The sequence below is a fragment of the Elephas maximus genome, chromosome 7 (assembly GCF_024166365.1).
Source record: "Elephas maximus indicus isolate mEleMax1 chromosome 7, mEleMax1 primary haplotype, whole genome shotgun sequence".
Lineage (NCBI taxonomy): Eukaryota > Metazoa > Chordata > Mammalia > Proboscidea > Elephantidae > Elephas > Elephas maximus.
In genome coordinates, this window is record NC_064825.1 from 133,172,599 (window position 1) to 133,196,747 (window position 24,149).

Sequence of the window (24,149 nt, forward strand, 5' to 3'; positions counted from 1 at the left end):
GTCCAAAGTACCTAAGACGAAGTCTCTCCACCCTCCCTTCTAATAAGCATTCTGGTGGTACTTCCTCCAAGACAGATTTGTTCGTTTTTTTTCTGGCAGTCCGTGGTATATTCAATATTCTTCACCAACACCATAATTCAAAGGCATCAATTCTCCTTTGGTCTTCCTTACTGTTCAGCTTTCATGTGCACATGAGGTGAATGAAAATACCATGGCTTGGGTCAGGCACACTTTAGTTTTCCAACTGTGAATATCATTAAGTATTCTGTCATTTGGAAGTGCAATGATTTACTTAGTGAGGTCGTTGAGGTTTATGCTTTTCCTTACTGATTTTGCAATTTGGAGGAATGAAATGAATGAATGAAATTTGGGATTTTCATTTTCCTGGAGCTACACCAAATGGGCTTCTCCCTTCTCTGCTTGGAAAACTCCTCCTCCTTCTAGATCCAGCTCAGATGTTACATCAGGTCGTCTGTGATGCCAGATGGAGAGTTGGTTTCCACTCCTCTGTGGTCCCACAGCACCAGGTCACACACCCTTTATAGGACAACAGACCTAGGCCAGTACCTGGCTCACAGGTGCTTGGGCAAACGTTGACGGAATGAGTGGAAGTCTACCCTGTTGAACTAAATTTTGGCATTTCTCAGGAGAAAAGCACTTCACGAGCTATGGTGCAAGTAAGGGTTGGATGAACTAAGCAGGTACACCTAAGGAGGGCTGGACATTTTCTTTTGTTGTAGACCCTGATTGGTGACCCGGGGGACTGGTCCGGAATTGCTGGTGTGTCGGGGGGGAATGGTAGCTGGACAACACTTCCCAGAACTAAGTGATCACCTTTACAATTTTAAAGTAGCAAAGAACCAAGGGCCAGAGCTGAAAATTGAACACCTATGTGTAGTCATTCAATAAGTACTTGTTGAACGAAAGAATAAATGGATGGAAGGAAGGCGTGATACCGGCACCTGGGAGGCAAGTCAATCCCAGGAAGCCCTTGCTCTTGGTGAGCTCACGTCGGAAAATCAAGTAACCTGCCTTGGAAGAATTGCCCCCATGCCATGCAGCCTTTAGACCTGATTGGTCCAGGGGCTCCTGGCTGCCTCACCTTCACACAGTGACATTCTGACGATTTGGTTTGTGAAGAGTTTATGCTCCAGGAGTCAGACTCTGAGGTGGGTGGGTGGGTAGGAGGTAAGCATCTGCTTTAGTTTATTAAAGGGTATTTATTAATCTCTGTGTCTGGAACACCTGGAAGAGGACTGGGCACACAGTTGTTTTTAGGTGCTGTCGAGTCGGTTTCAACTCATAGTGACCCTATGCACAACCGAAGGAAACACTGCCTGGTCCTGTGCCATCCTCACAATCGTTGTTATGCTTGAGCCCATTGTTGCAGCCACTGTGTCAATCCATCTCGCTGAGCGTCTTCCTCTCTTTTGCTGACCCTCTACCAAAAATCATGTTCTTCTCCAGGAACTGGTCTCTCCTGACAGTATGTCCAGAGTATGGGAGAGGAAGTCTCACCATCCTTGCTTCTAATTAGCATTCTTGCTGTACGTCTTCCAAAACGGGTTTGTATTGTTCTTCTGGCAGACCAAAATGGGCACACAGTAAACAAACAAACAAACAAACAAACAAACCCAAACCCATTGCCGTGGAGTCGATTCTGACTCACGGTGACCCTATAGGACACAGTTAAGCTGCCCCATAGGGTTTTCACGGAGCAGCTGTCAGATTTTAACTGCCAACCTTTTGATTGGCAGCTGACGAATGTTTGCAGAGAGGACAGAAGTGGCCACCCCGATGGAACACCTCCACAGCCAGGCTCCCAACTCGTTGCTTTAGGGATGTTCTGTTCCTCAAAACCACCTTGCAGGTAGGTCTGTACCATTTTCCCATTGTACAGGTGGGCCATTGACTCCCAGAGGGGTTTCGGTGTTACTCAGGCCCACGCTGAGGGTAAAGTTAACAGCGCTGGGAGGAGAACCAGCGAGCCCGGTTCCACAGCCTGCATTCCGCATCTTCGCCTGCCTAGGTACCGAAGGTAAAGCTTAACCACGGCTCTGGTGTAAAAGCCGCGTCCTTCCTTGTGCTGCACGGCCTCGGTCCGGGAGGCCACCTGAGGAGGGTCTGGAGGCGACACTCGTGGGCTTCCCCCGCCCCTCGGCCTCGGGTGGGCGTGCGCCCGCCTCCTGCCCCGGGCCCAGGGTGCACCGGATGCTGGGAAGCGTCTGGCGCAGACCTGAAGCACAACTGACGCTGTATAAAGGCCATGCTGTTCCGGCGGCGGTTAAGGAGAGACCTCGACGCCGCCCGGCCAGGACCTGCGCCGGGAGCAGTCAGTCGCTCCCCACCTTCCCCAGGTGGGCTGGGGGCGGGGCTTGGGCGCGCAGCCAATCAGCGCTCGGGCCGCGCGGCCGCCCGGCCCTGAGGAGGCGGCGCTTGCGCAGTGGGCGCCCGTCCCGGGGGCGGGGCGTCCGGCGCGCCGGCGCTGACGCTCGCGCGACGCGTCCGACGTCGGGCACGTTGACGCCGGTGACGCGCAGGCCGGGCCCGCTCCTCCTCCGCTCGGCAGAGTCCGGCCGCGGGCCGGCCTTCGTGACTGGCGACGGCGGGCCGGGCGCGGGCGTCGGGCGGGCGGCTGGGCGAGCGGGCGCCGGCCGCGGGCGTCCTTCGTGGGCCCTGAGCGCGCCGGAGCGAGCGGCCGCCCGCGAGCCGCCGCGGAGCCTCCTCCCGCTCCCCGGCGAGCAAGGTGAGGGCGCGCGGGGAGACTGAGGCAGGCGGGCGACGCGGGCCGGGGTCCCCTGCGAGCGCCGGCCTCGGGCGCGGCGGGCCTCCAGCGCCCGCCGAGGGGCTGCGCCGCCGTCCGATGTCACCCTCGGGCACCGGGACCCTCCGGGGGCCGCGGCGGGGCGGGGGGCGAGGCCGGGGCGGAGGGGGACCCCGGCGGGACCCCAGCGGCCGCGCGCCCCGGTGCTCTCTGCCGCCCTCTCCGCCCCTGGGACCGGGCGCCCGGGCGACGCGCCGCTCCCTCCCGGACCCAGCGCCCCGGGGGTGGCGAGCTGGGCGCGAGGGGCGAGGACTGGTGGCGCCTGCAGCCCTGACCGGGGCGCCAGCACACGCCGGGCCCCCGGTGCGGACGGCTCTCAGCACCCCGGGGTCGGGGGCGCCCGTGGCACCTGGTGCAGGAGGGGAAGGGAGGGCGAGTGGGCTCGAGGTCATGGTCACTGCCGGGGGCGCCGTCTTGGGCACCTCTCTCGGGGGGTCGGCGGTGGCCGAACACAGCCCAGAACCCTCGGGAGTGAGCGCCGCTTCCATCCCCTCGTCCCGTCCTTGTATTTGAGACATTTCCCAGTCTGCCATCGTCTCACCTTTCACTTTTCCTTCCTTCCTGGCTGACCCCGGCTGTGTCGACCTGCGGTGTTTCCATTGTGGAATTTTTTTTCTTTGCGCTGTAAACTTACGTAAAAGTTAGGTTGACTGACCAACTGTTGCAGCCATTGAAAAACACCTCTCCCAGCCCTTCCCGAATCCAGTTCCTTTTACTGCTCTCCAAATCCAAGAATTCAGGGAGCCGTCATTCCTTCCCAGGAGCTGACTGTACACATTCTTGCCAGATGCCTGGTGGATTTTGTACTTGTCAGTGTTACTGGCTGTGTGCTCCTTCTGTGCTTTCCCTGAAAAAAAAAAAAAAAAAAAAAAAGATTGGGTGGCATGTGTTTTGACTTTTTCTTCCCCACCGGGAAATAGGAAAAAAAAAAAAAAAAAAAAAGGGTTACAGAAGCACTCTTGTTTTCAACAACAAAAATACCGCTTTGCAAACAAAATCCCTTAGGGTTTGTTCTTTATGAGATGGGTAGCCCTCCTCAGTCTTTACTGCTCCACTGGGTTATTTTTGAGGTTAATGTCTTCATCTGGCGTGACTGCCGAAGGTTTCACATGTGTTTGCATTTCCAGTTTATATGTGGAGCATAACAATCAGACCTGAGAAGAATGGGGCGGACGCCTTTTTCTTTTATTAGCTAAAAAACAAAAACGAAAACCTGTTGCCCTCCAGCCAGTTCTGAGTCACGGTGACCCTGTGTGGTATTCAGTAGAAGTGCTCCGTTCTTGTCTCTAATTCCGGAAGGAGATCACCAGGCCTTTCTCCCACGGAGTGCTGGGTGGGTTTTCACCACCAGCCTTTAGGTTAGCAGCCAATCTCGAACCACTTGCTGCACCCAGGCTCCTGTGTATTAGCCATGAAACCCGACCAAACCCGTTGCCGTCAGGTTGGTTCCAAGCTGTAGATACCTATAAAGTTGCAGACCTGTGGGGACCTTTGTTTTGCTCATACCAACTCCAGTCTGTGTCTGTCATTTCCAGATGATGTGCGAGGTGATGCCGACCATCAGTGAAGCAGAAGGCCCCTCAGGAGGAGGCGGGAGCCATGGGTCCGGCTCCCCATCCCAGCCTGATGCAGACTCCCACTTTGAACAGTTAATGGTCTCCATGCTGGAAGAAAGGGACCGTCTTCTCGATACGCTGAGAGAGACTCAGGAAACGCTGGCGCTCACCCAGGGGAAGTTACACGAGGTTGGGCACGAGCGAGACTCCTTGCAGAGACAGCTCAACACTGCACTTCCACAGGTACAGATGCTGCCGAGGTTTCCACTAAAGGCTTTCGTGTGGTGTCACTTTCTGTTAATGGTTCTGTGAGCATTTTGTACAACTAGTTATGAAATGGCGGCTTCTGGTGATGAAGTTCCCGGGGCTAAAACTTCGTAGGGAGAACAAACTCTGTGGTACTCCAGAGTCACGTGAAAATACCTTACAACTCTCATTCCTGTCCTGGGGCAGCAGAAGGGATTGTCTAGGTGTGGGACAGTGCTCCAGCATTTCTGAGAAAGACCGTGAACCAGTCAGGCTATGTGGGGCCTTCGGTTCCATTGTCTTCAGCTGCCTCTTGCCCAGAGTGTATTTCCCATGCATTCTTTTTCATGCCTTTCCAATTTCCTAAAGAAAATCAGTAGGCAAATAGGATAGATTTCAGAGGAAAGAAAAATTTTTTTACAGCCCCCCTTTACCAGAACACCTGTTTTCTAAACCAGATTTGTTTTAGGGGTTGGAAGAGTGGAGATAGACACCTTAGGAACTTTTCCTTGGCAGATGAAAACGATCAGGCTTAAGGTCACCTTGAAGTTGTTATTCTAAGTATATTACGTTTGGACCAGTGTTTCAAAGCCTTTCGTTAAGGAGTTGAATGAGGATTCAGTGATAGGTGAAGGGGGAAAGTAGTAAAACTAGGAAAGTGTACAGTGAGTGTTGGCGTGCAGCGGCCATGTCTAGGTGACAGAGGTGTTGATGGGATGTCTGGGTGCCATGTTACCTATTCAGAGCGTGTGCCTTTATGGAGCTTTCAGGTAGACCTGGATAAGCATACAGTTACGCAGAACCTTCCTGATGGGTCTGCAGTGATAAATTAGTAAATTGATAATTACTGGCCTTAATGCATTTCTTGGCTTTAGCCGATTCTCTTGAAAGATTGATAAGCCCGACATTTGGATTTCCTTTGTAGCAGCAACGATTTGATAAGATTTCTGTGTGTTCTCTTTCGGTTGGATGAGAGCATGATAGAGTGTTTTCTTATTAAAAACCCACTTATAAATTACCATGTTTGTTCAGGTCAGATTTCATTCCCACAAACTTAAAAGGGTCGACCAAATTACTCTGTTTTACAGGAATTTTATTGTATTTGCAAATCTTTACAGTAGGTTTTTTTTTGTGTGTGTGTGATTGTTTTCATATGATTTGAGTTGCACATAGTGAAGTGTATATCAAATACTTAGATGAAGTGGTTTTTTGCAGGGATGGGCACAACGGACATACTAGGGAGTGACGGGCTTTGAGCAGCATCCTCTCATGCAGAGGTGGTCGTCACCTTTGCCAGGCGAGGCGGTTGCTCAGTGATTTGTTTCTAGCTACTGCTCAGCGTTGTAGCCTGGAGATGCCAAGTGGAGTGTATGCTGCGATGATGTCAGCGGTTCCCATCACCACCTGAGCGCCTGATTCTAGGACTTCAGGAACACAGTGGCCACTAAGTAAACTTCTTTTAGGCACTTCCCTTTCCTGGAATTTGCCTCATCTTTGGTGGCTAATAGTGTAACCAGACAGGCACATGAGTAAAGAAAATGAACTTGTACTCTGGAGACATGATATAAGCAAATAATAGTACAACTTTCTAAAAATCGAAGTAAAGTGCTTCAGAAGAATACACAAGCCATAAGTGTCAGCTCCCTGATTTTTCCACACGCTTAGCACACTCACGTAGCCACCACCCAGATAAATAACATTACCAGCTTCCCAGAAGCCCTGTCTTACCTACCCCCAGCACTTGTTCCCCAAAGGTAGCCATGGTCTTGACTTTTTACCGTTGATGACTTTTGCACGTTGTCTTTATGTAAATGGAATCAAACAATTTTTTTCCCCATTTTTTCATTCACTGTGTTTGTGAACTTCACTCATACTGTCTCCTGTGGCTTTTTCAGTCTCATTTTCTGTCTAGTAACCCGGCGTCTGAATATGCCATAATCATTCCCTCTGCTGTTCATGGACAGTAGGGTTGTTTCCAGTTTTTCCAAATGCTGCTCGGGACATCGTTTTTTGTTCGCGTGTAAATCCGTACAGATCCTGTCGGGCGTGTGCAGAGGCATGGCGTTGCCGAGGCTGGGGTAGGCGTGTGTCCAGCCTTGGTAGAGACTGCCGAGAGCCCTGCCTGTACCTGTTCACCCCACCACCGGCGGCAGCGCCTGCCTGCGGGATTGCTCGTCCGTGTGCTCTCTGACTGTGGTTACTTTTCATCTTGGTGGTTTTTCAAGTTAGCACTTAATTTTAGCGGGTATTTAATGGTAGGTAGCTGTGAAATGCTAGCAGTGTCAGAGTTCCTCTAGCTTCAGGGGAGAGAGAAGAACCAAGACCCACCTTAGCCCCAAGCTGACTCCTAGGAGGCAGAGTCACACACCTCCTCCCTGCAAGCCTTTTACCAGTTCTGACACCAGCCACCCCTCCCGGGGCCCTCTCTGCTTCTCTGTGGGCTCAACGATTCATTGCAGTGGCCGCACAGAACTCATGGACCGTACTCACGGTTATGTGGTCATTACAAGTGAGGATGAGGAGACTTTGTCTCATTTACTGTGGGTGTGTTTTTAGAAGGGACCAGTCCCTGGAGAGGGACGTCATGCCTGCTAAAGTAGAGGGTCAATGAAAAAGGGGAAGATCCTCGATGACATGGATTGACACAGTGGCTGCAACAGTGGGCTCAAGCATGACAGTGATTGTGAGCATGGCACAGGACTGGGCATTGTCTTGTTCTCTTGTACATGGGGTTGCTATGAGTCGGAACTGACTCGACAGTACCTAACAACAACAACAGGAGAGTGACAGGTTACAATTCAAGATCAGGATCAATTTGGAAGTACTAGAACAACTCAGGATACAGTTCTTTGATAAGGACAGCTTCTCAGTCGTACCCACAGATAGGCCTCTGCCACCGGGCCCTTCTCAGGCCTGGCCTCTGCCCTGCTTGGTCAAGTGTTAAAGCTCCTTAGTGTTATAGCTGATCAGTGCCTGGAGGCACCCCGCTCCTCCAGGAAGCCTCCTGCCCAAGGCATTCGGCTCTCTTCCTGTCTGCTGCTCCTTTGCCGCTGCCATCTCCTGCCGCTGTTGCCTCTAGTGTTAAAGCTGTCCAGTGTTACAGCTCCCTGTCTCCTGGGTCTAGGAGGTTCTCAGTGCGGGGACCCTGGGTCCAAAGGATGTGCTCTACTCCCAACTCCTTTTCTTCATGGTAGTGAAGTCCCCTCTCAACCTATGGAATTGGCTCTTTTTAAGCCTAGTGGGATGGCAGAACTGACCAATCCCCTTGGTGGGCCATGGGCACCTTATTTGCATAGTCCCACGCAGTCATTTTTTTTTTTTTTTTACAAGACCATGGCCAGAAGGGCCATATAAAAACTCATTGCCCTGCAGTAGTGCAGTATGGTTTGAATTTGCTGCTCCCTGATACCCAGTGAACTTGCCGAGGGAGCGCCTCTTTGCATGTGTTCATTGGCCATTTGGATGTCTCCTTTTGTGAAATGACCGTTCAAGTCTTCTGCCCCATTTTTGATGGAGCTGTGTATCTTATTTTTTTATTGATTTGAAGGAGTTCTACTTATATTCTAAATACATATACGTACGACAGTATTTTCTTATTCTGTGTTTGCCTTTTCACTCTCAGTGGGTTGTTTTTTTTTTAATTTTTTATAGGTGTACAGCTTGTTGACAGCAGTTACAATAATCGGCTGTGTAACCCTACCCTTAATCAGTGCAGTATTTCCATCACCATTAAACCCCCTTTCCCCTTCCCTCTTGCCCCTGGTAACCAACCACTAATAAACTTTGTTCTCTATACCTTTGCCTTTTCTTGTCTTTTTATACAAGTGAGGTTATACAATATTTGTCCTTTTGTGATTGACTTAATTCACTCAGCATAATGTCTTCTGGCTTCATCCCTGTTGTAGCATGTATCAGGACTTCGTTTCTCCTACTGGCTAAGCGATACTCCGTTGTATGTACGTACTCCATTTTTTTATCCATTCACCCGTTGATGGGCATTTAGGTGGTTTCCACCTTTTGGCTGTTGTGAATAGTGCTGCGGTGAACTGTGGTGTCCAAGTCTCTGTTTGAGTCTCTGTTTCCAAGTCTTTTGTGTACATACCTAGGAGTGGGATTGCTGGGTCATCTGAGAGATCTATTTTTAGTTTTTTGAGGAACTGCCACACTGTTTTCCACAATGGCTATACCATTTTGAATTCCCACCAGCAGTGGATAAGGGTTCCAGTTTCCCCACATCCTCACCAACGTTTGTTATTTCCTGTTATTTTTTTCTTAGTCTTCCTAGTGGGAGTGAAATAGTATCATTGTGGTTTTGATTTGCATCTCTGATGGCTAATGATGCTGAGCATCTTTTCATGTGTTTGGTGGCCATTTGAATGTCCTCTTTGGCAACATGTCTGTTCAAGTCCTTTGCCCATTTTATGATTGGGTTATTTGTCTTTTTGTTGTTATCAAAATTTTATGTATATTTTGGTGATTAGATTCTTATTGGATATGTGGTTTCCAAACACGTTTTCCCAGTTGGTAGCTTGTCTTTTCACTTTTTTCGTAAAGTCTTGATGAATGAAAGCTTTTAATTTTTATGATGTCCTATTTATTTATTTTGTCTTTGCTCTGCGTGCTTTTCTAATTATATTAAATAACCCATTGTTGAAAGCTAGGCCTCACAGCATTGCCCCTGCTTGTTCTTCTAAGAATGTTATGGTTTTAGTTCGCACATTTGCGTCCTTCATCTATTTTGAATTTGTTTTTATGTATGGTGTGAGGCATGGACCCTGTTTCATATTTCTGCATGTGGAGATCTAATTTTCCTAGCGACATTTATTGAAGAGACTCTTCATTCCTCATCAAATGGACTGAGCACCCTTGTCAAATATCAGTTGACCATAGATGTCTGGATTTATTTCTGGACTCAATTCTATTCCATTGGTCTATGCCTCTATTGTTATAACAGTACCAGGCTGTTTCGATTACTGTAGCTTTATTTTGTTTTTGTTTTGTTAGGTGCCGTCGAGTCGGTTCCGACTCATAGCGACCCAGGGCACAACAGAACAAAACACTGCCTGGTCCTGCGCCATGCTCACAACCGTTATGTTTGAGCCCATTGTTGCAGCCACTGTGTCAGTTCATCTTTTTGAGGGTCTTCCTCTTTTTTGCTAACCCTCTACTTTGCCAAGCATGATGTCCTTTGTGAATCGGCGTGGGGGTGGTGTCTGACTTCTGACTTCATAAGAGGCAAGGAGAATCAAGAGAACAGCCCAAGGCTGGTTGCTGTGAGGTGGAGGTCAGACACGCCTCCTCTCTGTTCTGTCTGTACCGATTCGCACACCAGCCGCCCCTCGCACGGCACTCTCTACTTCTCTGATAGGTTTGATGATGTATTTCAGTGGCCACACAGACCTCACAGGCCAAAGAAAGAAAAAACCAAACCCGTTGCTGTGGAGTCGATGAGGTTTCTTACGGAAGTAACGGGTTACAGTTCAGGCTCAGGACACTCAAGGACACAGTTCTTCCATCAGGACAGCCTCTTCCCAGCCATGCTCGCAGGCATGCTTCCCTCTGGCCCCTTGGCCTCTGCCCTGCTCAGGCAAGTGTCACAGAGCTCTTTTAGCTCTGCCAGCAAGTGTCTCGAGGCACCCCGCTCTGCCAGGAAGCCTCGGCCTCAAGGCGCTCAGCTCTAGCTCCACGTCCACCAAGTTCCCACAGGCACTCCGCTAAGCTAGCTAACCTCCTGCCCGAAAGGGCTTTCTTGCTCTGTGGCCTGGGAAGCCCACTGTGCCACTTCTTGCTGCTGTCTCTCTGCCACTGGTTCTTGTCATCTTCAGTGTCTCAGCTCCCACTCTCTGTTCTCTGTTATCGCTCTCTCGGTCTCGTGGTTCCAGGAGTTTCTCAGCGCAGGGATCCGGGTCCAACGGACACTCTCTGCTCTTGGCTTTTCTTCCATGGTGGGATGAGATCCTTTCCTCCCATGCCTGGGCTAGCTTGTTTTAAGCCTAGCAGAATAGCAAAACTGATCAGTTACTTTGGCGGGCCACAGTTACCTCATGCGCACTTTCCTGCCCAGTCACTTGGGTGGGAATTATGAAACCATGATGAGAAAGGCTACAGAAAAGTGGTCTGTCACACCACATCCTTCTCCAGGGACAGATCCCTCCTGAGAACATATTCAAAGACAAAATTTCACTCTATAAGGAGCATTCTGGCTGTACTTCTTCCAAGACAGGTTTGTTCGTTCTTCTGGAAGTCCGTGGTATATTCAGTATTCTTCGCCAACACCGTAATTCTCAAATGCATCAAGTCTTCGGTCTCCCTTATTCATTGTTCAGCTTTCGCATGTGTACGAGGAGATTGAAAATACCATGGCTAGGGTTGGATGTACCTTAGTTTTCAAGGGGACATCTTTGCCTTTTGAACACTTTAAAGAGGTCTTTTGCAGCAGATTTGCCTAATGTAATACGTTGTTTGATTTTCTTTTTTTTTTTAGCTTGTGCCTTAAACCTAACCAATTTTTTTTTTTTTGTATTTTAGATGAAAGTTTACAAAGCAAATTAGTTTCTCATTACAGTTAATATTGTTTTGTGACGTTGGTTGCCAACCCACGACATGTCAACACTCTCCCCTTCTCGGCCTTGGTTTCTCATTACCAGCTTTCCTGTCCTCTCCTGCCTTCTTGTCCTTGCTCCTGGGTTGGTGTGCCCATTTAGTCTCATTTTGTTTTATGGGCCTGTCTAGTCTTTGGCTGAAGGGTGAACCCCAGGAGTAACTTCAGTATTGAGTTAAAAGGGTGTCCAGAGACCATACTCTTGGGGTTTCTCCTGTCTCTGTCAGACCAGTAAGTCTAGTCTTTTTTTTTTTTTTGCGAGTTAGAGTTTTGTTCTACATTTTTCTCCAGCTGTTTCTGGGACCTTCTATCGTGATCCTTGTCAGAGCAGTTGGTGGTTGTAGTCGGACACCGTCTAGTTGTGCTGGACCCAGCTCTGGTGGGAGCTGTGGTAGTTGTGGTCCATTAGTCCTTTGGACTCATCTTTCCCTGTGTCCTTGCTTTTCTTCATTCTCCCTTGCTCCAGATGAGGTGGGACCAGTGGAGTATCTCAGATGGCCACTCACAAGCTTTTAAGACCCCAGACACTATTCACCAAAGTAGGATGTAGAGCATTTTCTCATAAACTATGTTATGCCACTTGACTTAGATGTCCCCTGAGACCATAGTCCGCAGACCTCAGCCCAGTTATTCAGTCCAGCAGGGAGTTTGGATGTATCTATGAAACTTCCATAACCTTGCCTTGGTCAAGTTGTGCTGACTTCCCCAGTATTGCATACTATCTTACCCTTCACCAAAGTTACCACTTACCTGTTGTCTAGTTAGTGTTTTTACCTCCCCACCACTCCCCTCCCTAGTAACCCTCAAAGATTGTTTCTTTCTGTGTGTAAACCTTTTCATGAGTTTTTATAATAGTGGTCTCATATGATATTTGTCCTTTTGTGATTGCATCATTGGATTTCTTGACCGCTGCTTCCATGGGCGTTGGTTGTGGATCCAAGTAAAGTGAAATCCTTGACAACTTAAATATTTTCTCTGTTTATCATGGTATTGCTTATTGGTTCAGTTGAGAGGATTTTAGTTTTCTTCGTGTTGGGGTGTAATGCATACTGAAGGCTGTGGTCTTTGATCTTCATCAGTAATGCTTCAAGTTCTCCTCACTTTCAGCAAGCAAGGTGTCATCTGCTTATTGCAGGTTGTTAACAAGTCATCCTTCAATCCTGATGTCACGTTCTTCATACAGTCCAGCTTCTTGGGTTATTTAGGACATAGATTGAATTAGTATGGTGAAAGGATACAATCCTGATGCATACCTTTCCTGATTTTAATCCACATGGTATTCCTTTGTTCTTTTCGAACGATTGCCTCTTGGTCTATGTACAGGTTCCGCATGAGCACAATTAAGTGTTCTGGAATTCCCATTCTTTCAATGTTATCTATAATTTGTTATGATCCACATAGTTGAATGCCTTTGTGTAGTCAGTAAACCACAGGTAAACATCTTTCTGGTGTTCTCTGCTTTCAGCCAGGATCTGTCTGACATCAGCAGTCATATCCCTCATTCTGCGTCCTCTTCTGAATCTGGCTTGAATTTCTGGCAGTTCCCTGTCAGTGTACTGCTGCAACCATTTGAGATTAATACTCAGCATAATTTTACTTGTACGTGATATTAGTGATACTGCTTGATAATTTCCGCATTCCATTGGATCTCCCTTTTTTTGGAATGGTCATGTCTTAGTTACCTACCTAGTGCTGCTATAACAGAAATCCCGCAAGTGGATGACTTCAACAAACAGAAGCTTGTTCTCTCACAGTCTCAGGCTAGAAGTCCGAATTCAGGGCACCAGCTTCAGGGGAAGGATTCCTCTCTCTGTTGGCTCTGGAGGAAGATCCTTGTCATCAGTTTTCTCCTGGTCTAGGAGCGTCTCTGCACAGGAACCCGAGGTCCAAAGGATGCACTCTGCTGTAGGTGCTGCTTTCTTGCTAGCATGAGGTTCCCTATCTCTCTGCTCTGTTTTCTCTTTTATATCTCAAAAGAGATTGGCTTAAAAACCTAACCTTGTAGATCTCATCACTTAACTGCCGCTAATCCATCCCATTAACATCATAGTCATAGGATTTGCAACACACAGGAAATCACATCAGATGACAGAGTGGTGGACAATAACACAGTACTGGGAGTCATGGCCTAGCCACATTGATACACAAATTTGGGGGGGATACAAACAATTCGGTCCATGACAGGTCACAAGTATAGGTCCCTTCCGGTTGGTTGGCCGGGTAGCTATCTCCAGATTTCTCGGCATAAATGAGTGAGCCGTCTTCTATGTTGCATCGGTTTGTTGAAACATCACAATTAGTATTCCACCGGTTCCTGGAGGCTTTTTTTCTTGGCGGTGCCTTTGGTGCAGCTTGCCCTCTTCCTTCAGCACCATCAGTTCTTGATCATATGGTTTCTCCTGAAACGGTTGAATGTCTGCCAGTTCTTTGTGGTGCAGTGACTCTTTGTATCCCATCCATCTTCTTTTGATGCTTCTTGCGTCACTCAATTTTTTTGCCCATAGAATCCTTCAAGATTGCAACGTAAAGCTTGAATTTTTTCTTCCGGTTTTTCAGCTTCAGAAATGCCGAGCGTGCCTTTTTTTCCTTTTGGTCTCCTAATTCCATGTTTTGTGCATTTCATTACAATATTCGGTGCTCTTGATACACTGAAATACGCTTTTGCGTGGCTGTTGTGGCTGTGCACCTGTTGCCATTGGGTCGATTCCAGCTCGTGGTGACCCTATAGCTGTATGTGGTGTGTTTTAAAATCAGGAAGTTTGAGTCCTCTTACTTCGTTCTTCTCTTTCAGCATTGTTCTAGGTATACGGGCCTCTTGCCGTTTCATATAAAGGTGAGGATTGGTTTTTCTCTTTCTGTAGAAAAGGCTGTTGGAATTTTGTTTGAGATTGTGTTGAATCTATAGATTGCTTTGGGTGGTATTGACATTTTAACAGTATTGTCTTCCAGTCCATGAGTGTGGAACATCTTTCCAATTATTTAAGTCTTCTTTAATCTCTTTCCGCAGTGTTTTATAGTTTTCATTTTATAAGTCCTTCATGTCCCTGGTTAGATTTATTTCTAGGTATTTCATTCTCTTAGATGGTATTGTAAATGACATTTTTTCCCCAATTTCTCCTTCAAATTTTCCATTGCTGGTGTATAGAAACCCAACTGGCTTGTATTCATTGACCCTATACCCTGCAACTTTGTTTAAATTCCTATTTTTAGCTCCAGAAGTTTTCTTGTGGACTTTTGGAGTCTTCTATATGTGGGATCATATCTGTGAATAGAGAAAATGTTACTTCTTCTTTTTCCTATCTCGATACCTTGTTTTTTTTTTTTCTTTTTGTCTTATTACTCTGTCTAGGATTTCTAATGCAATAGCGAATAGAAGCGGTGAGAGCCGGCACCCTTGTCTTGTTCCCAGTATCAAGGGGAAAGCTCTCAGTCTTTCTCCATTAAGTGCAATGTTGGCTGTTGGCTTTTCATATATGCCCTGAATCATACTGAGGAATTTCCCTTCTATTCCAGTTTTCTTTAAGGTTCTCATCAAGAAAGGGTGTTGGATTTTATCAAATGCTTTTTCTGCATCCATAGAAATGATCATTTGGTTCTTTTCCTTGGTTCTATTGATGTGGAATATTACATTGATGATTTTCTAATGTTGAACCCTCCCTGCATTCCTGGAATAAATCCCACTTGGTCTTGGTGTATGACTCTTTTTTTTAATATCTCTTAGCTTCTCTTCGCGAATATTTTGTTGAGAATTTTTACATCTATATTCATAAGAGATACAGGCCTGTAGTTTTCTTTTCTTGTGGTGTCTTTGTCTGGTTTGGGTATCAGGGTTATATCTGACTCATAGAATGACTTAGGGAGCATGCCTTCCTCCTCTGCCTTTTGGAAGAGTTTAAACAATATTGCTGACATTTCTTGTCTAAATTTTTGGTAGAATTTCCTGGAGCAACCATCTGGTCCAGGAATTTTTGCCGGGGTGGGGTGTGGGGTGGATTTTTGATCACTGATTTGATCTCTTCACTTGTTATGGGTCTGTTGAGACTTTCTGTTTCCTCTTGTGTTGGTTTGGGTCGGTTGTGTGCTTCTAAGAATTTGTCCACTTCATCCAGGTTATCCAGTTTGCTGCATTCTGTCATAATTTTCTATGTCTTTTGGGTCAGTTGTAAGGTCCCCTCTTTCATTTTGGTTATTTGCATCTTTTTTCGTTGTCAGTCTAGGCTAAAGGTTTGTCAATTTAATTGCTCTTTTCACAGAACCAAGTTCTGGTTTTATTGATTTTATTTTTCTGTTTTCCATTTTATTTATTTCTGCTCTAATTTTTTACTTCCTTTCTTATGTTTAGACTTAGTTTGCTTTTTCTAGTTCCTGGAGTTGTCAAGTTAGGGTGTCGATTTGAGATTTTTCTTCATGTAGGCATTTTTTGCTTTAAGTTTCACTCTGAGTACTGCCTCCGCTGCATCCCATAAGTTTTGGTGTGTTGCGCTTTCATCTTCATTTGACTCTAGGAAATTTGCCATTTCTCTTTTGGTTTCTTCCTTGACCCATTGGTAGTCTGATGGCGTGTTGTTTAATTTCCATATGTTTGTGTACTTTTCAAGTTTTTTTCTGTTACTGATTTCTAGCTTAATTCCATTTTGGTCAGAGAAAATACTTTGGATGATTTCAATGTTTTTAAGTTCATCAAATCTTGCTTTGTGACCTAACATGTGGTCTATCCTGGAGAATGATCCGTGGGCACTGGAGTAGAATGTATATTGTCTTTGGGTGGAATGTTCTATATATGACGTTAAATCTAGTTGGTTTATCCCTTTCATTACTACATTTTTTTCTCGGTTGCCATGTGTTTTCAATGTTGGAATGCATGCTTCCTAATTGAGTGTGTTTAAATTTTTGGTTGGTAGTGTGGATTTTGAGAAATATGATCTGGCAATACAAGTTACTAATGAGGTGAGCGGCACTGTGGCGCCTCTGATTTGCAGCATGACAGTAAACCAATGAGAGCTAGAGAAGCAATTTATTGCCAGTGCCTTTGCATTAGGTTACATGGGGAGCATCTGGTTTTCCAAATATGACACAGAAAAAACCAAAACAAACCCATCAGGGAGGCAGGTAGAGTGCTGGGCATGGGAGCAGACCCCACTGCATGGGCCTTCTGTTCCAGCGCAGAGTAGGCTTGCAGCCAGCAGTGTCCAGGTGGGGGAGGTGCTGGCACATTCCAAATGGATACCTGGGGAGGTCTGCCTTGTTGCTGTGGGTGTAGCCTCCACTAAAAATACCTGTTTCCTAGTACACAGCTGCCTGTGTCAGCAGTGCGCAGCCGCAACTGGTAAGGGGAGCACACAGACCTGAACTGACTCCCCAGAAGGTCTGTCCCGTTGGTTTTGGAGGTCTGTGCTATGGGGTGTGCAAGGAGGCAGGTAGAGTGATGGCTGTGAGAGCTGACTATGCTGCACCAGCCTTCTGTAGCAATTTGAAATAGGCTTGCATCTTACAGTGCCTGGGTGGAGGAGGTGCTAGCATATGCAAACAGACCCCCAGGGAGGTCTGTCTTGTTGATTTTAGAGTAGAAGTTGGGGGTCCTGTCTCTGTATAGACAGGGGCTGTGGTGGTTAGAAAGCAGGCTCCGTTTTTGGGGCCACTTGCCCAGTTCACAGCAGTAGGCGGCCCACATGGCTGCAGCGAGGGGAGGGCCTGTGGGAGAAGCTCTTTTTCTGCTGTGTGCGACTTGCTGTTGATGGGTTGCAGTTCCCTGCTTCTTTCCTCTGCTCCCCATTTCTAAGTCCCTTAAAGCTGAACACTGTTTCCTTGTTGTACCTGTGGGGGAGGTTGGAGCGATGTTCTGTTTATGCCGCCATCTTTCTAGAATTCAGGAATGCCTTTTGATAAAGAGCAGTTTTAAATTTTAATGTAGTCTAGTTTATCTTTTCAGTAATGTTTAATCCACTTTGTGTCTTCTTTAAGAAATCTGCTAGGCCAAGTTCATGAAGATATTCTCCCGTAGAAACTTTATTGTTTTTTCTTTCACATTTTATCCATCTGAAATTGATTTTTTTTATGGTGTGAGATTGAGATCAACTTTTTTTTTTAAGCGGGATCATACAATACTTGTTCTTTGGTAACTGACTTGTTTCACGCAGCGTCAAGTTCTCAAGGTTTATCCGTGTTGTAGCATGTGTCAGGATTTCATTTCTCTTTGTTGTTGAATTATGTTCTAGTGTGTGACTATATCAAATGTTGTTTATAGAAATGACATCTTTTAATACTGATCTAATCCATTTGTTTAGATTTGCTTTATCTTGACATTTTGTCGTTTTTTGTTTTTTGGTCTTAAACCAGAAAACCAAACCTGCTGCCACTGAGTTGATTCACTCATAGCAACTCTATGGGACATGGTAGAACTGCCAGGTATGTTTCCCAAGGCTGTAAATCTTTGCAGAAGCAGATTGCTACATGTTTCTCCTGCAGAGTGGCTCCTGGGTTCGAACCAGCGACCTTTTGGTTAGCAGCCAAATGTTTTAACCAGTGAGCTACCACGGCTCCTTTTATTGGTCTTATAAGTCTTTAATTAAATTTATTCATAGGTATTTGATATTTTTTGATGTCATTATACATTTTAAAAGTTAAATTACCTAGTTGTTTATTAGTAGCATATAAAGATAGTATTGTGTTTTGGGTGCTCACCTTGATAAATGCATTTATTCCTAATAATGTTTGTACACTCTCTTTGTGTTTTTATGACTATACAGTCATGACTGCAAATAATGAGTTTTGCTTCCTTCAAAACACTTTAACCATTTTTCTTTTCCTTGCCTTATTGCAAGTTATCTGTAGTAATATGTTGAATACAAGTGATAACAGGTATCCTTATCTTGTTCCCAATATCAAGGGGAAGTCCCACTATTTTACCGTTAGGTATGTGCAGTGTGATTGCTTACTTCTCTGTGGCCTTTCTAGCCATGGTCTCCTAACTCCTGGCTGGGCCAGTGGGCGGGACTGTGTGATGGGGGAGTTGTGGCCTGCCGTGGGGATTGGTCAGTTTAGCCTTAAAAGAGAGCCAATTCCAGAGCAACGGAAAGGGTAACAATGAGGATAAATGTAGGTGAACATTAGCCGAGCAAAACAATCATGGTAGTTAAAAGACAAAGACTGTATTTTGAGGTTGTGTTATTAGGTGCATTCAAATTTAAAAGTGTTATCTTCTTGGTAGTTTTAACTTTTATCATTATGAAAGTTCCCTCTTTATCCCTAGTAATGCTTTTTGCTTTAAAGTCTACTTTATTTGATCCCAGTATTTGCCACATCTGCTTACTTTTAGTTAGTGCTTGCTTACTAAACAATTAGCAGCATGATGTATTTTCTCATTTTTTTTTTACTTTCACCTGTTTGTGTCTGTAGATGTAAGGTGTGGCTCTGTAAATAGTGCATGAATATATTTATCACTCTGACAATCTTTGTCTTTTCATTGGTTACCCCATTTAAATGTAATCACTGATGTTTGGGCTTATAGGTGCCAAGTTAAATGATTGTTTTCTCTCTGTCCCAACTAGGCTGCATTCCTTTTTCTCTCTAAGCTTCTGTTAGAAGTATCAAGGTGTTGTTTTTTAATTCTGTACCTTCCCTCTATTAGCTTTTTGCTTATAGGTTTTGTTTTATTTCACTAGGAAACCCTAGAAGACAGCATGCGTTGTCCCTTGAAGCCTCATTTAGTACCTCGGCAGGCGTCTCTCAGGGTTGGAACTGCACTTAACCAGCCCCCCCCGTGTCCTTGTTTCATACATACTAAGTCCCACGTGTCGTCGGCATTATCGCCGTTGCTTTTATGTAGTTCGTGTTCGCCTGCCTTTATCCTCATTGCTGCCCTTTCTATTGCTCATCACTCCTTTTTGTTTTTTCCTGTTTCCATCAGGGATTATTTTTCATTTCCCTAGAGAACTTGCTGTAATATTTTTTAGCTCAGGCCTGTGGGTGACGAATTGTCTCGTTTTTGGTTTGCCTGAAAAGTATTTTGCCTTCACTTTTGAAGAGTGTTTTTACTGGGTATAGAATTCCAGGCTGGTGGTTATTTTAGTATTTTATTGATGGGGCTCCGTTGTCCTCTGGCTTCCTTTCCTTTGAAAAGTGAGCTCTTAGCGTTATTGTTGCCCCTTGAAGGCAGTGTCTTTTTTCTCTGGCCGGTTTTAACATTTTCTCCTTGCCTTAGGCATTAGCATAAACTGCTAAAAATTAATATGAGACTTTCTTTGTTCAAGAATTGGTGGCTTAGTCTTTAATCAATTTTGGAAAAACTTTGACCATTATCTCTATAAACATTCCCTTTTTTCACACTCTCTTTCTTCCGCTTAGAGGGTCTCCATTTATCTGTGCATTAGACCTTCTCACTGTGTCCCACGCTCTCTTTTGCTTCTTTCTATACCTTTTTTTGTACCTCCACCTAGATTTTTTTCCCCCAACCTCTCTTTCATTACATTCAATTGCTGTTAAGCCTGTATATTGAGCTCTTAATTTCGGTTATGATTTTCTTCAGTTCTAGAATTTCTTTGATTCTGTAATAGATTCTGATTCTCTGCTGAAGTTTTTCCATTTGTCAAGTATGTTTTTGAACAGCTTAAGTTCACACCTGATGATTCCAGCGTTTGGGTCACCTCTGGTCTGTTAGTGCTTCTCTTTTTCGTCTTGGTCTGTTTTGTCAAAAATCAAGTGCTGGGCATTACGTATGAGAAACTAGAGGGGTTTTGGGTGATGCTATCATCCTTTAGAGAATTTCTTCCAGATATCCAACGAGTAGATCAGCCAGGTACTGGCTAGGATTCCGGCTTCGTAACCCCCCACCTTCTCTTCTAGGGTGTAGTGCTCAGGGGTTTCCATCTGAAAGCCTGGAGTGTGCCCTAGGGCCCCTCCTTGGCAGGCCCTGCAGCCAATTTTTGTCTTCTCAACACCATTAGACTGCTGAAGCTTGGCTTCTCAGCTCGTTTTGTGCCGTTGGGCTCATTCTCTGTACCTCCCTTTTCTCTGTGCCCTTGGCACCTCAAGTCCTGGCTGCCTTGTCAGGCCTGTCCCCAGTTTCTGCCTCCCCAGGCTTGTGAGACCCCGTAGCTCCACTAGCCACCACTTTCCGCTTGGCCTTCTGCTGTGTTTTCTTCTCAGCTTATTCATGTCTTGCCCCACGTCCCTTAGGAGTCACCAGGAGTGGCAAGCTGACTGCGGGACTTAACCTCAGTGGGCTTGCCTGTTGTCTGGAGTCGTAGCCCCTTTGGGAGTGGCTGCCTCTGCATCTTTCTTGCCTTCAGACTTTTGAAAATGCATTCAGCTTTCCTAGTTGGTCTTGGTGTGTTGGCCTGCTACTCAGGCATAACTGGAATTTGAAAAAACAAACAAACTGGCACGCTCTCTCCATCTCTAGCAACATGTAAAAGTCACCGTAAATGTAGCAGTCACCATTATCTGGTATGGGGGAACACAAAAACCACCCATCCTTGCTCAGTACATGGTCCTGGTTCTGGTCAGAATCCCTACCATTGTCTGGGTTCGACCACGTCCGAGCATTAAGGGTGGAAGGAGTGGAGCAAGCGCCCCCCCCTTCCCCTTGCCTCGGCGCTTTTCCAGGGGGGCTTGTGATGGTGGCTGGCAGTGGTGGGGCGCTGGCGAGAGAGGTGGGAGAGGGTAAGTGTGTGTCGGTCGCACATGAGTGTTCTCGTTCGGTGTTTTCAAAAAAAGAATTGCTGCTTTTAGGCTTTCCTCCAATTTCATTTTAAAGTTGAGAATGCATATTTTATCCTTAAGGTGTAGTGCAGTGATTTTGTGGCCTTTTTTGAAATAGCAAATGAGATTTTTAAAAGACATCTTACTCAGAAAACAGCAATATATAAAACTGAGAAAAGAGAATTTGTTGAAAAGTTGCAGGTGGGGTCCAGAATTTTGCCGGTGACTCTCCAGGAGCCTGCTAGCTGAGCCAGGGCTACAGAACTCAGAAGACTAACTGATCTGGCCTTAAATTCACAATGAGTGAAAACCGAGTCTGCCTGTGTCAGGTGTGTGCATTGTCAAAGCCAAGGTTAGCCTGGCAGCAGAGTAGGTGTGCTGGTGCTGGGCAGATTGGGAACGAGGACATGCCGGAAAGAAAGCCTGGCTCGAGGCTGCTTCCCCATGTACGCACTGGCGCAGAGCCCAGGCTAGCCCCGAGGTCGGACGCTTGCTCACCTGCAGAAGGCAAGGGGTGTAAGGAAGGGAAAGGTGACAGAAATCGTGATGAGTAACGGAGAATGAAACAGTGAAAGATGATGTCAGGCTTATGGGACGATGGGAGGTGAAAGGAAGGCGTTGACATTTGGTGACGTTTGGAGATATTTTTGCTTGTCAAAACCGGAGGCCAGGGATACTGCTACACACCTGCAATGTGCAGAAACAGCCCCGACCGCAAAGAATTATCCGACCCCAAATGTGAAGCCATACCAAGGTGAGAAACTTTGGTCTAACAGATAACAAGCTCTCCTCAAGTGGTGCCATGAGTCGGTACGGGACACAGCATTTTACAGTAACTTAACTGTTCGTGGTGTTCACAAGGCTTGATCCAGCATTCATTAAGCTTGTTTAGTGAATAAGTTAGGGAGACTCAGAAGGAGGTAAACTCAGCTAGCTAACTCTGCGCTGAGGGTAGGTAACAGTGACTAACCCTGCAGTTTAGATGGCCCCTCCGTTGTACTTTTTCAGTAGTAGTTGGCAGACTCCTCTTAAAATACTGTGCTTATTTCCATTGTTCCTATTTTATGTTCCTTTAAAAATAGTATTGACCATTCGCATAGCCTCTGTTCTGCACATGCACATTTGCCCATTGTGAGAGCAGCCCTACCTTTCTGTCTTCCTCCGTTCTGAGCCTTCACCCTGCAGCCAGCAGCCAGCCACTCTCCTTCAGGCCTCTTCTTCCTGGAGACATCTGTGAATATACACCACTGTGGGTTCTGGGAGACTGCGTGGAGACAGAAGGGGCCTGCCCTCAGTGGGCTTACATAGCATAACTGATATCAGAATAAATGCAGGCTGCGGACACTCCCTGACGGAACTGAGTGGTTAAAAGGAAAGATAGAAGCAAGGTGCTGTAGGTGGGCTGTATGAACGTGGACCCCTATGAAAACATACTACTGTGGGTTCCAGGGGAATTGCCTGCAGCTGCGTGGTCACCCAGGGAAGCATGGCATCCAGGGGGCCCCCTTTTAGCTGACATCTGCAGGGCAAGAGGAGCCGGTTGGAGGGAGATGTTCCCCACCAGGGATGGCTGCGTGGGCACAGGAGCCGGTTGTAGGGAGATGTTCCCACCAGGGATGGCTGCGTGGGCAGAGGAGCCGGTTGGAAGGAGATGGTCCCCACCAGGGATGGCTGCGTGGGCAGAGGGAGGAGCCTGTTGTAGGGAGACAGTCCCCACCAGGGATGACTGCATGGGCAGAGGAACTGATTGTAGGGAGACGGTCCCCACCAGGGATGACTGCATGGGCAAAGGCCAGAGGCAGGAGGAGCTGGGCTGCTCAGGTAATAGAGAGGAAGCCATTGGTCTTGGCCTTGAGAAAAGGGAAGCTGGGAACAAGGTGAGGTGGGCAGGTGGGCTGGGACCAGGTCGTACCAGTCCTTGCAGATAAGGCAAAGAGCTGTTGTTTTTTTTAAGTGCTGTGGAGGGCCTGGGGCATTGTGACCTGATTGTGACATGATTTGGCTGAGGTTTTTTGTTTTTGAACATTTTATTGTTGTTTAGGTGAAAGTTTACAGAGCAAATTAGTTTCCCATTCAACAGTTGACACACAGCTTGTTTCGTGACATTGGTTGCAAACCCCTGAATGTGTCAGCACTCTCCCCCCTTCCTGCCTGGCTTCCCCGTGTCCATTCACCCAGCTTTCCTGCCCCTACCGTCCTTCTGAACTGTGCCTTTGGGCAAATGCTGCCCTTTAGGTAGGTCTCCTGTAGTTGGCTGTTCTGAGGTGTACATTCCTCACTGGTGTCATTCTTCATTTTATAGGTCTGGCTATTGTATGGCTGTATTGTGATCTCTGGGGGTGGTTTCTGTGGCTGACTTTTTAAAAAGGCCGCGCTGATGCTGGGTGGGAGTGGGCTGGCTGAGGGGAGGCAGGAATGGACACAGGGTGGAAACTGTTGGTTGGAGGAGAGTCATATCCAGTGCAGGGATAGGCTCTAAACTGCACGCCTTAGGCAAAAGTTAAAGACCCTGTGACATCAGCTATCCCATAAAGCAGTGCAATGCGCAGGACTCATTTTTTTAAAAGGTCATGTGCGTAAATACATAGTAGTTTTATACAGTAGACGTAACATTTCTGTATATGTGTTTAACGCATCCATTAAGGCTTTCACCTACTGAGCGCCTGCTGTGTGTCAGAAAGGAGCCCTGGTGGTACAGTGGTTAAGCGCTCGGCTGCTGACTGAACGGCAGCAGTTTGAGCCCACGAGCCTCTCTGCGGAAGAAAGGTTTGGCAGTCCGCTTCTGTAAACGTTGTTGTTGTTTCTGTTCGGTGCCGACGAGTCAGTTCTGACCCACAGCGACCCTGTGTACAATAGAACTAAACATTGTCCTGCTCAGCACCGTCCTCACGATCACTGTTACGCTTGTGCCCATCGTCGCAGCCACCGTGTCAGTCCATCTCGTTGAGGGTCTTCCTTTCCTTTGCTGACCCTCTGCTTTACCAAGCATGATGTCCTTCTCCAAGGACTGGTCCCTCCTGATAACATGTCCAAAGTGTGTGAGATGAAGTCTCGCCATCCTCATGTCTAAGGCATTCTGCCTGCACGTCTGCCAAGGCAGATTTGTTCATTCTCCTGGCAGTCCACGGGACAGCCGTGGGGACCCTGTGGGGCGGTTCCGCTCTGTCCTGTAGGATCCCTGTGAGTCGGAATCGACGCCACAGCAATGGGTTTATTAAGTGCC

The 24,149-nt window shown here is 46.7% G+C and overlaps 1 protein-coding gene across 9 annotated transcripts in view; it reads left to right on the top strand.

Moving 5' to 3' along the window:
* Window positions 1-2,625: 2,625 nt before the first annotated feature.
* The window catches only part of PPFIA1 (PTPRF interacting protein alpha 1), a 128,771-nt gene continuing 107,247 nt past the window's right edge, over window positions 2,626-24,149 (top strand). For 7 of the 9 annotated variants that reach the window (XR_007518293.1, XR_007518294.1, XM_049892747.1 and 4 more), the window contains exons 1-2: window positions 2,626-2,746; window positions 4,360-4,623. Coding sequence is in view for 7 of the 9 variants with exons in the window: in XM_049892747.1 (XP_049748704.1) it covers window positions 4,360-4,623 (264 nt within the window). In the remaining 2 variants the exon portion in view is untranslated. The remainder of the gene's footprint in view (window positions 2,747-4,359; window positions 4,624-24,149) is intronic. The other 2 variants (XM_049892748.1, XM_049892750.1) reach the window with 1 other exon arrangement.